The sequence below is a fragment of the Scylla paramamosain genome, chromosome 3 (genome assembly GCF_035594125.1).
Source record: "Scylla paramamosain isolate STU-SP2022 chromosome 3, ASM3559412v1, whole genome shotgun sequence".
NCBI lineage: Eukaryota > Metazoa > Arthropoda > Malacostraca > Decapoda > Portunidae > Scylla > Scylla paramamosain.
In genome coordinates this window covers 31,425,522-31,438,021 of record NC_087153.1, presented here as the reverse complement: position 1 = coordinate 31,438,021, position 12,500 = coordinate 31,425,522, and the positions used below count along the sequence as shown (strand labels likewise).

The 12,500-nt window shown below is 38.5% G+C and overlaps 1 protein-coding gene and 1 long non-coding RNA gene across 2 annotated transcripts in view; both read left to right on the top strand.

The window, feature by feature from the left end:
* LOC135093689 (uncharacterized) overlaps positions 1 to 12,500 on the top strand; it is a 19,132-nt gene that overhangs the window by 2,521 nt on the left and 4,111 nt on the right. The window contains exons 2-3 of the mRNA XM_063993201.1: positions 5,091 to 5,340; positions 9,467 to 9,565. Coding sequence (XP_063849271.1) covers positions 5,091 to 5,340; positions 9,467 to 9,565 — 349 coding nt within the window. The remainder of the gene's footprint in view (positions 1 to 5,090; positions 5,341 to 9,466; positions 9,566 to 12,500) is intronic.
* LOC135093707 (uncharacterized) overlaps positions 9,588 to 12,500 on the top strand; it is a 6,149-nt gene continuing 3,236 nt past the window's right edge. The window contains exon 1 of the long non-coding RNA XR_010263468.1: positions 9,588 to 12,500. This exon is cut by the window's right edge and continues 1,035 nt beyond it. This is a non-coding gene — a long non-coding RNA (uncharacterized LOC135093707).

The following is a 12,500-nucleotide window of genomic DNA, read 5'->3' as shown; positions in this document are numbered from 1 at the left end:
GCATCAGAAGTACTGAGACCATTTCTAAAACCAAACTGACTAGATGGCAACAACTTATTAATATCTAAAAAACGGGTGAGACGCTTGGCCAGCAGGCGCTCAAAGATCTTAGACAGAACCGGGGTTATGGAGATGGGTCTATAATCACCAGGGTGAATGGAGGGTGAGGAGCCTTTTGGAATAGGAGTAACATTTGCAGTACGCCAGCATACCGGAAAAGAACCCTTACGTAAAAGGTCTCTAAAAATAGCTGCCAACTTTGGAGCCAGAGGGGAAGCAGTCTTTTTGCCTCCGCCAACGTTTGACTGTTCTCAAATTCACTCTTGTAGTATTTGAAATGTACAGTACCTAGGACCAAAACCAACCTTCTGTTGAGTGTTTATGTGTGATATTATTCTGTGATATCTGTGGTCTGTGACCATCACTGGCATCATCGCCAAAGGATTTGAAAGTGAAGATTTCAAACACAAGTCTGACAAAATACGAAAGGGTGATCTATCCACTTCGGCATTTCTATGGTAAACTCTCTCTCTCTCTCTCTCTCTCTCTCTCTCTCTCTCTCTCTCTCTCTCTCTCTCTCTCTCTCTCTCTCTCTCTCTCTCTCTCTCTCTCTCTCTCTCTCTCTCTCTCTCTCTCTCTCTCTCTCTCTCTCTCTCTCTCTCTCTCTCTCTCTCTCTCTCTCTCTCTCAAGAGTATCCTGTTATGCTTTGTTTTCCATCATACCACATGAGAGTTCTACCTTGATGCAATTGCATATCGTGCTCTATTCTTCGATTTTATGTATGTAGAGGACACTTACATTATTGGCGGGATGTAGGTATATACACAAGCATTATCCGCAGAAACTCGTGGTACATTACACCCTGCACAGTGAAACGGAAGAAGGTTGTGTGTGATTCACGCTTGGTTTAATGATGGCTGCAGGCGTGCCCAGCGCGAAAAACAGGTTGCTTACTGTGAATGGTCTCGGGTGCGCTCATATGAGTCATGGGAGAATTACGTTCGTCTGCGTTCAATAGCCCAGCGTACATATTCCAGTGCCCAGGATGAGTACAATGAAAACCTTAAAAATATTCTGATTGGCACCTCCCAGCCACATTCATGGTGGTCAGCTCTTAAGCAGTCCCTCTTCGGTGTGGACTCTTACCTCCTCTTTCCTTCACAGATGGTTCAATCTGCCATAATTCAAAGAACAAAGCCAATCTTTTAGCCTCTGTTTTTAATTCAAAACAATGTAATGAAGAGCTGGAACTGCCGCCGTCTCGTCCCCAGGATATAAAATTAGACTGTTGTTTTTAAGTCTTCTGAAATCTTAAGATACCTTCGTGACTTAGACTAGTTCGGCGGTTGTGATCCTGTTTTTTTTTTTTTTTTTTTTTTTTTTTCCCCACAAAAAGACTGCTTCCCCTCTGGCTCCAAAATTGGCAGATATTTTTAGAGCACTTTTACGTAAGGGTTCTTTTCCGGTATGCTGGCGTACTGCAAATGTTACTCCTATTCCAAAGGGCCCCTCACCCTCCATTCACCCCGGTGATTATAGACCCATCTCCATAATCCCGGTTCTGCCTAAGATCTTTGAGCGCCTGCTGGCCAAGCGTCTCACCCGTTTTTTAGATATTAATAAGTTGTTGTCATCTAGTCAGTTTGGTTTTAGAAAAGGTCTCAGTACTTCTGATGCTCATGTTTACATAACACACGACATTCAAGTTGCTCTTGATGCTGGTTATGAATCTAGAGTAATTTCACTTGACTTTAGCTCTGCATTTGATCGTGTTAACAAGGCCCTCCTGTCTAACTAAAGTCAGATCTTTAGGCATTGGTAGCCGCTTCCATCAAGTTATTTCAAGAGTTCCTAACCGATAGAAGAAGGTTGTGTCAAGTTGATAGATGGAGGAACTGAGTTTTTGAGACATTGAACAATACCAGGTTTGCTCTGCCCAAATTTGAAATTTTAAAGAGATAAGAAGTCAGGCGTTCTGTGGCTTCCCTGCGTGAACTGCTTACTTCCTGAAGGGTTGGACATGTACAAAAAGACATGAAAAAGTACAAGGGTGATATCATCAACTTAGGAGTGGATAGGAAAAGAAGTTTGGTTTAGAAGAGCATTGATGAATAATAGGAAGAGAGTGGGTGACAGGACAGAACCCTGAGCAACACCATTGTTAATAGATTTAGGAGAACAGTGACCATCTACCATAGCAGAAATAGAACAGTCAGAAAGGAAACTTGAGATGAAGTTACTGAGAGAAGGATAGAAGCTGTAGGAGGATAGTTTGGAAATCAAAGCTTTGTGCCAGACTCTATCAGAAGCTTTTGATATATCTAAGACAACAGAAAAATTTTCACCAAAATCTCTAAAAGAGGATGACCAAGACTCGGTAAGGAAAGCCAGATCACCAGTAGAGCAGCCTTGACAGAACCCACACTGGCAATCAGATAGAAGGTTGTGAAGTGATAGATGTTTAAGAATCTTCCTGTTGAGGATAGATTAAAAAAAAATTTAGATAGGCAGGAAATTAATAGGACAGTAATATGAGGGATTAGAATGGTCACCCTTTTTAGGAACAGGCTGAATGTAGGCAAACTTTCAGCAAGAGGGAAGGGTAGATGTTGACAGAGTTGAGAGTTTGACTAGGCAAGGTGCAAGCATGGAGGCACAGTTTTGGAAAACAATAAGAGGGACCCCATCAGGACCAAGGGTTTAGGCCAGTGAGGGCATGGAAAACATCACTGCGAAGAATTTGAATAGGTAGCATGAAGTAATCAGAGGGTGGAGGAGAGGGAGGAACAAGCCCTGAATCATACAAGGTAGAATTTTTAGCAAAGGTTTGAGGGAAGAGTTCAGCTTTAGAGATAGATGTGATAGCAGTGGTTGAAATAAAGAAGGGAAAGAAGGAGAAGCAAGGTTATTGGAGATGTTTTTGGCTAGGTGTCAGAAGTCATGAGGAGAGTTAGATCTTGAAAGATTTTGACACTTTGTATAAATGAAGGAGTTTTTGGCTAGTTGGAGAACAGACTTGACATGGTTTCGGGCAGAAATATAAAGCACATGAGATTCTGGTGATGGAAGGCTCAAGTACCTTTTGTGGGCCACTTTTTATATCATGTATAGCATGAGAACAGGCTGTGTTAAACCAAGGTTTGGAAGGTTTAGGTTGAGGAAAAGAGTGAGGAATGTATGTCTCCATGCCTGACATTATCACTTCTATTATGCGCTTGGCACACACAGACATATCTTTGACATGGAAGCAGTAGTCATTCCAAGGAAAATCTGCAAAATATCTCCTCAGGTCCCCTAACGTAGCAGAGGCAAAACACCAGAGACACCTCCACTTAGGGGGATCCTGAGAAGGGATTGGAGTGATAGGACAAAATATAGATATGAGATTGTTATTGTAGGAGACCAACTGAGAAGATAGGGTAACAGCATAAGCAGAAGAATTAGAGGCTAGGAAAAAGTCAAGAATGTTGGGCTTATCTACAAGACAGTCAGGAATACAAGTAGTGTGTTGCACCAGTTACTCTAGGTCGTGCAGGATAGCAAAGTTAAAGGCTAGTTCATCAGGATGGCCAGTGAAGGGAGAGGAAAGGCAAAGCTGGTGGTGAACATTGAAATCTCGAAGAATGAAGATCTCCATAAAAGGGAAGAGAGAATGTGCTCCACTTTGGAAGTTAAGTAGTCAAAGAATTTCTTATAGTCAGAGGAGTTAGGTGAGAGGTATACAGCACAGAAAAAATTTAGTTTGAGAGTGACAGTAGTCGTAGCCAGATAGTGGAAAATTCAAAAGATTCAAGAGTGTGGGCACAAGAGCAGGTTAAGTCGTGCACATAGATCCAACATCCAGCTTTGGATTGAAAATGAGGATAGAGAAAGTAAGAGGGAACGGAAAAGTGTGAAATACTTATATTCACATTTCTACTACTACTAGTACAGTAAAATCCCTCTCATCCGGTATTTGAGTATCCAGCAGCTTCAAGTATCCGGCACATTTTTCCCCGAGCCTTAAAATCAATAAAAAATCAATGTGTACTCATAAAATCGATTAAAGTTCCCGCGCGAGGCATACTTTGTCCCCTTGCCACCAGAGCACACTGCTTTGCGCCACTCGCGGCCCACTGCACTGTGTTTACTCAGTGACTCAGTCCCGTGCGTGCACTGTTTATCGCCTGATGCCTTCATCATGCCTAAAGTTGTAGAAAAGAGGAAGCATGTTGTGCTTATACTTAAGAAGCTGATCAGATCAGCTGATCTTTGTTATGGTAAGATGCGTGAGTGTAGGGTGGTGATTGTGGACATAATTTCACTTCTATTCAAGTATCTGGCAATATTCAAGTATCCGGCATGTCAGTGGTCCCATTGATGCCAGATAAGAGGGATTTTACTGTACTCTGAATCTACTGTTTCTACTACTATTACTACTACTGCTGCTGCTGCTGCTGTTGCTCTTACAATTATTACCACTTATGAAGATATATGGGTTGCCATGGGCAATCTATGGAGGGATGTGTGAGGTTAGAAAGAAAGGGTAGGGGTGTGTAATGGAAGGGAGGAGGTATGGGGTGTGAAGTTAGAAGGCTGGGGTGTGTGGTGGAGAGGGAGCAAGAATAAAAGACTATAATTATTCTCTTATCCTTGAGAGGAGGGTTGTGGAAGTGCAATGTAAGAACTTCCTTGTGGGATACTGAGCAAAGAAGCAGATGCAGTTGTGTGTTTAGATGTAAGGAAGGAATGAAGAGGGAAGATTGTTTTTTTACTGTCCAGTTTGATTGTCATAACTAGTCTCTTTTAACACTCTCCCAGTAACATGTGGGAATCCTGAGCACTTGTTTTCTGAATACATTTAACAGCTTAATTACACCCAATCAGCTTAAAATTTGATTCTCTCTCTCTCTCTCTCTCTCTCTCTCTCTCTCTCTCTCTCTCTCTCTCTCTCTCTCTCTCTCTCTCTCTCTCTCTCTCTCTCTCTCTCTCTCTCTCTCTCTCTCTCTCTCTCTCTCTCTCTCTCTCTCTCTCTCTCTCTCTCTCTCTCTCTCTCTCTATATGTTTGTATATATTGTTATGAACCTCAGGGTCCCCCTTTTGTCTCCAGCTGCCTCCACTTCTGCTGCACAACACTCACTGGTCAGCCACACTCACTGACACACAGCCTTACCATCATTTCTCTAGCAGTCCAGGAGGGAAGAGGGGAGACAGAGAGGAACCACTCATAACACTAAACCACGCCAGGCTAACCAAAGACATGGAGCAGGACTTTACTTGGGTCCTTGTAGTCCGCAGGTGGGAAGAATGCGCCCTCGAGGCACCTTGGCAGCTATCAGCCACAGACACCAGACAGGCAGGTGGGAGAGAGAGAGAGAAACACATGTTATGTGGTTCACATATATTATCTTGGACAGGCTTGTTACACAGTCACAGGCACAGTTCTTAGTTCCCCTAATGTCACAGTCACTCGCACAGCACACTAATAGACTGGCTCCAACATCCTTAGAAGAGTGCAGGGAGCAACACTACACCCCACAGATGCAGAACAAAGGCAGGGCAGGAGAGGAGGTGACGCACTTCCAGACTTGGCTGAATCCTGGTGGGAACTACCCGAAGGCTGGCATTCCCACACCCATCACCAAAACCCACGTTAACTCTCCCACCATAATCTCGCTAACGGGGGCCTCACGTACGCTCACATAGAGCCCACGCATTTATGCACACACACACACACACACACACACACACACACACACACACACACACACACACACACACACACACACACACACACACACACACATGTACATACACACGCTCCCATAGGCCACATTCATAACAATATATATATATATATATATATATATATATATATATATATATATATATATATATATATATATATATATATATATATATATATATATATATATATATATATCAACTCAAAGGTTCGAGCAGAGCTTCGGGTTCCAGGTCAGCAACCAATCTAACTCACATGCTGCCACCCTTTATCAGTCCTCACCTCCCCACCAGCAAGACTACACCAGATCTGTTTTACTACACTATACCATTATTTTTTCCACTTGTTTTTGCTTAACTCAGTGCCTACAAGTATGTTTTACCATATATCTTTATTTTCTACATATTTTTCCCATAACTATTCCAGTGTGTTGCCTCACCTTATAGGTCTATTTTGTTTTACACATGTTGCTGTACCCCTTATGGGTTAGTGTCTTTTATCTTTTTAATGTTGTATATATATTTTAGATTAGTTTATCAATTTTATCTGTCTTTTAGCCTGAAGATGCCTTCTGAGAAGATGAAACATTGTGCAAGCAATAAATGAAGAAAGAAACTCCAGTGTATTCCTGCTCACTTTTTCTGTAACTTGAAATTTATCTAGTATATATATATATATATATATATATATATATATATATATATATATATATATATATATATATATATATATATATATATATATATATATATATATATATATATATATATATATTACCACAGATCATCGATGTCACAGTCACTTTTTGTGAATCCTGGAGAGATAAACATCATGGATTGGGAAGTTAGTGGATAAAGCAGCCACATTATGTATGAATATATGCTGAAAAAATCTCAGAATCTGGAATAAAAGATGTGCATTTGATATTTTGACAGCTTGGAAAACACTTTGCAAGCCCACTGGGGGTCACAGGAAAGGTGACTATGTGATATATATATATATATATATATATATATATATATATATATATATATATATATATATATATATATATATATATATATATATATATATATATATATATATATCAGCAAAAGCGACCACTGGGCAATCACCTTTGTTGTAAACTTCTTGGCTGACAAATCAAATGAAAGCACAAAAAAAAGAAGTCCCTGACTACAGAAAAGCAAATTTTTGTGAACTCAGATCAGTGCTTAATCAAATTGACTGGATTTACGTACCACCACAGACATTAATGCCCAATGGAAAGTTTTCACTGATAAATATTTAAAAGTTGTGCAAGAATGCGTGCCTATGAAAAATCATCATCCCACTCAAAGCATTCAGCCTAAGTATTGGAATACACAAATAGGTGAATGCCTGTTTGCCAAGGATGCCCATAACAGATTTAAATCATACAGTAATAATGAAGAATGCACTAGATACCCAGAGTTAAGGCATACAGCAGAGATTAATCAAACACAGCAAAAGGTCCATCAAATTACATATTGCAAGCCAAATTAAGACAAACCCAAAGGAATATTGTAGCTTTATCAGGCAAAAGAGAATGATTACCTCAACTATTGGACCAATTATAGACGAAAATAGAGATTTCACCAACAGTGAGGAGGAAATTAGTAACATTATAACACTTTCTTTGCATCAGTTTTTCAAGCAGAAGACCTCAGCGACATCCCTATGGTGCTGTCAGTCCAATTAAATAACAGCATTGCCCTCAGTAGTCTCATCATAACAGGGACATGTCAGAATATATCAATAAACTTAATTAAGCAAGTCACCCAGGAATGACACGCTCTCACCCTGTATCTTAAAAGAAGCAAAATCCAAAATAGTTAAACTTCTGACTTTATTGTTCAGTAAATCCCTGCAGTCCGGTACAATGCCTGATGAGTGAAAGCTTGCTAATGTAACTTCAGTTTTAAAAAAAGACACTAAATCTTTACCATGCAATTACCAACCAATTAGCTTAACCTCAGTCATCTGCAAAATGCTAGAAACACTCACTAGAGGTCAATTTGTTAATCATTTAGAAAAAAACAAACTACTTAAAGATATTCATCATGACTTTTGAAAGAAATGCTCTTCCTTGACAAACCTCTTAGACTTCTACTATATTATGAACCAGTATGATAAAAGTAAAATGGTAGATATAATATATCTTAATTTTCAAAGGGCCTTCAGCAAAGCCCCCTAAATATATTTACTAATCAAACTAAAGTCACATGGTATCCAAGGCGACGTGTTGAGATGGGTAGAAAACTGGGTAAACAACATAAAGAAAGAGTAATAATAAATGGAAAAGCATTCAGGTGGACTAACGTAACCAGTGGGGTGCCACAGGGATCAGTCTTGGACCTGTTCTCTTCCTTGTTTATATAAAGACATAGATGAGGGTGTTATTGGTATAATATCAAAGTTTGCTAATGACACCAAAACATTGAATTACATAATCTCTAATGAATAAGTAATAGAACTGCAGAGTAATCAAGACAAATTGTCAGAGTAGGGACAAATCTGGCAAGTGAGTTTTAATGCTGATAAATGTAGTGCTTCACATAGGGTATCAAAATGAGAAAGCAAAGTATATTTAAAATTGTACCCAACTTAAAAGTGTAGACAGCAAAACAGATTTAGGAATAACAATACTGAGTAGCCTAAAACCTAGCCAACAATGTTCAGAAGTTGTAAAGAAGGCAAACAAAATAATTGGCTTAATCAGCAGATTTTTTAATATAAATCTAAGGATACAATCCTCACTTTGTATGACTCTTTAGTCTTTTGGAATATTGCATTCAAGCATGGTGCCCATATTACCAGAGAGACATAGATAAATTAGAATAAGTTCAGCATAGAGTAACAAAAATTATATTAAGCCTAAGAAACAAATCATAATAAGAGCATCTTAAAAAATTAAATCTATTCCTATGAACACAAAGCAGACTAAGAGGTAACTTAATACAAGTGTTTAAAATCATCAAAGGCATTGATAAGATGGACTGCAGTAAATATTTCATGATAGATTTTTCAAATTACACATAAGGAAACAATTGCAAAATTGTTGGGAAGCCTGTCAACTTTCGTGAATCAAAAATAATTTTTTTCGACCAAGTAGTTAATCTATGGAATGGGCTTCCTCAAGATGTGATAGATTGTAATACTGTAGAGACTTTTGAATGCCGTCTTGATAAATATTTTGTCTCCAATTTGCAGCTAACAGCATATGTTTGTTAGAGACTAACTTCCTTGCCTCCAGGAAATGGGGGCACCTCAATTCATCAATTTTCATTCTTTCCTCTAAAATTTCCCTCAGGTTTTTCTTTTCTAACCCCATAAGTTTCCTATACAGCTTATGCTAGTGGGGAGAAAGCCTTCTGCTTTGCTCTCCTTCTCTTCTACTATCACCTTAGTAGTCCTAGGTTTGGTTGCCTCGTGAGAACTGCAAGGTCTGCTGTGTCCTGTGTTTCTATGTAATTCTCTCTCTCTCTCTCTCTCTCTCTCTCTCTCTCTCTCTCTCTCTCTCTCTCTCTCTCTCTCTCTCTCTCTCTCTCTCTCTCTCTCTCTCTCTCTCTCTCTCTCTCTCTCTCTCTCTCTCTCTCTCTCTCTCTCTCTCTCTCTCTCTCTCTCTCTCTCTCTCTCAAGAGTACATACCCTATTGTTACATGCATATAAAATCAGGACATTGTGTGCAGAAACATTAACATTGTCATTTCTTCCTCCAGTGGGGGATGAGGGTATCGACCCCCGCTATGAGGAGCTAGCCAGGGTCATCAAGGCCCAGGTTCCTCAGGCGGAGGTCACTGGCTTCGTCGGTCGCTCAAGTAAGTGGCTGCTGGTTGTCATAGAGATTGCTATGAACATTTTCTTTGCCTAATATAACATTAATATTACCACCTAGGACATGTCAGTGTATGTGTGTGTGTGTGTGTGTGTGTGTGTGTGTGTGTGTGTGTGTGTGTGTGCACCAGTGTGCATTTTCAAACTAGGCCTTTAAGAGTGTAATCTAAGTATTTACAGTGTAACTATAGTAACAATTTAATGTGGGCATTCATCTCAAAGTAGGAAAGTCATTTGTTATGAAAGCTGTATTTGTGTCAAGTTAAGACACGGCTTTGATTCTTGTTTATAATAACTCTGATTTGTCTTGCCCCATTTACTAGTTTTTCTTTTTTTTTTATATCTCTCTCCAATGTATGTATGCTCATCAAAACACTCTTATTTGCTGCTGAAAACCACTTCTGCTGTATGTTATTTACAAATGATGGCCTTGCAATTCCTGTGTGAGTGTTACATGTATATGGGACTGGTGTTTGTGTTTTTGACTCCTGTCCGTTGGGGTCTTACCATATTTCATAACAAGCAAACTACATTACATTGTATTGTATCTTATAGGTTACACTATGATTATTGTGTGCTCACATGATCTAAGTTATGGGCATCAGTTAAGTTTCACTGTTTTTTAAGAAAGAAAATAATGAAGAATGCACTTTACATAGGTAACTTGAAGAAAAATCATCATCTCTTGACATTTTTCCAATACAGTCTGATTTTCATAAACTATTTATTAAGTGGATGGAATAAATGAGAATGGAAAATACTTTGAGACAATTTGTATAAAGAGGGAGCTTTTCCTGGTGGTTGCTTTTCCAGAACAAAATGATTCACAGACATGCATGGACATAGGGGACAATATGAAAAAAAATTTGAATACAGTATATAGCAGTGTATGGATGGAAGAGAAAGAAAAAAGTCAAGGATGTGAAGGTTCAGGGAGGAATGTTTGGTGATCAGCACAATATGACATGAATGGCTTGTGGGATGTATAATTGTTTCCTTCCACACACAGAATTGGTGGTATACAAAGCCATGTCCAGTTAAATGATATAGACAGACCAGGTGATCCTCTAATGCACTGACTAATAAGTGCTTGAATTGTGATATGAAAAATGTGTTCATTGTAGTATGTCATAGTCCTTCAGATAATAGCTTATCTGTTTATTGTGTTAAGAGTCTATCAGTGAGTGCTGACTGTTACTCAACTAGTGGGTAGTTGCCTGATTTCATGGTGAGGCTAATGAAACTGGAAAAACATTTCTCTTCACTTGCTTGTCATGCAAGCAGTTTCTGAATTTTACATTTATTTTCCAAGACATTATTATGCTAGACATTACAGATGTCTAGACATTACAGATAAGCAAGATTCAGGACAATTATAATTAGAGATAACTGTAACACACCTGAGTCATGCAGTACAAGGTTGATTGCTGATTAGACCGTGGGTTCTCAACCTTTTTGCAAGCTGGGCACTCCCAAGGCTGGCTGGTTCACTGCAGTTGGGTCCCCTGTCCTCCCTGTGCCACCCACTCAACCCCTCCCCAACTATGTCACCATAGATAGATAGATAGAATCAAATAGGTAGATAGATAGATAGATAGATAGCTCTTGGCTATTATTGTATTGACCCACATCATCATCATCATTATTATTATTATTATTATTATTATTATTATTATTATTATTATTATTATTATTGTTGTTGTTGTTGTTGTTGTTGTTGTTGTTGTTGTTGTTGTTGTTGTTGTTGTTATTTATTTATTTATTTATTCATATATTTATTTTTATTTATTTTCCTCCCCTCCCATCCTGTGCTCATGCTTCCCCAGGAGTGTGTCTGTTCCCCCACACCCCTGCCTCCCCAGTTGAGAACCACTGGATTAGACAATTCAGTCTCACACACAAGTAGTCTTACTTTTTTTCATTATGTTTAAAGAAGTGTTCCTATTGTGCCTATAATGAAGTTTATTCTTATAATGAATACTCCTTCAAGTTGCAATTATTATAAGCCTTTTTTTTTTTTTTTTTTCTTTTTCTTTTTTTTTTCATTTATGTATTCTCATATATTATTTTATTTTATTTTGTATTTATATATATTTCTTCCTCATTATTCTTTCAAGAGCAGTGCTTTTCTGCTTTACTGTTAATTCTTTTCTATGACTGCAAAGCAAGCTTCTGCTAAGTTCAAGGTTCACACACACACACACACACACACACACACACACACACACACACACACACACACACACACACACACACACACACACACACACACACACACACACACACTCAACATACATTTACTTCACATCTATTTTTACTATTTTGAGATAGTACTTGTTTACTATGCTATCATGATTTTTGCCAAGATGATAATTCTAACTTTGCCTTCCGTAAATAGTCTAAAGTACATATACGTGTACTATAATTTGGTTCTTCTTTATGGTGAAGGTATTTTCACAGTGAACTCATTGGGATGGACTAAGTATTGTAAGACTGCTTTGAAGTGGAAAACATAAGGTTTTGTAAAATTTGTATGAAACTTATCAATGTATATTGTTAATATTGGTTTCTAACTTTCAAAAAAGCTCCTTTTAAAGTTTGTATAAATGACATAGAAGTCCACCCCAAGGTACAGACTATGGCCTTCCCTGACTTTGATAAGTTGGCTGAAATTACCAATGATGTCGTCAAAGGAAATCCCATCCAGCAGGTTTCTAAGATTAAATCTGATGGCTGCCAAATCATGTAGAGCAGGTGACTTCTCCTTAAGTAAGACTGGTTTGAAGTGGAAAACATAAGGTTTTGTAAAGTTTGTATGAAACTAATCAATGTATTTTGTTAATATTGCTTTCTAACTTTCAAACAAGCTCCTTTTAAAGTTTGTATAAATGACATAGAAATCCACTCCAAGGTACAGAC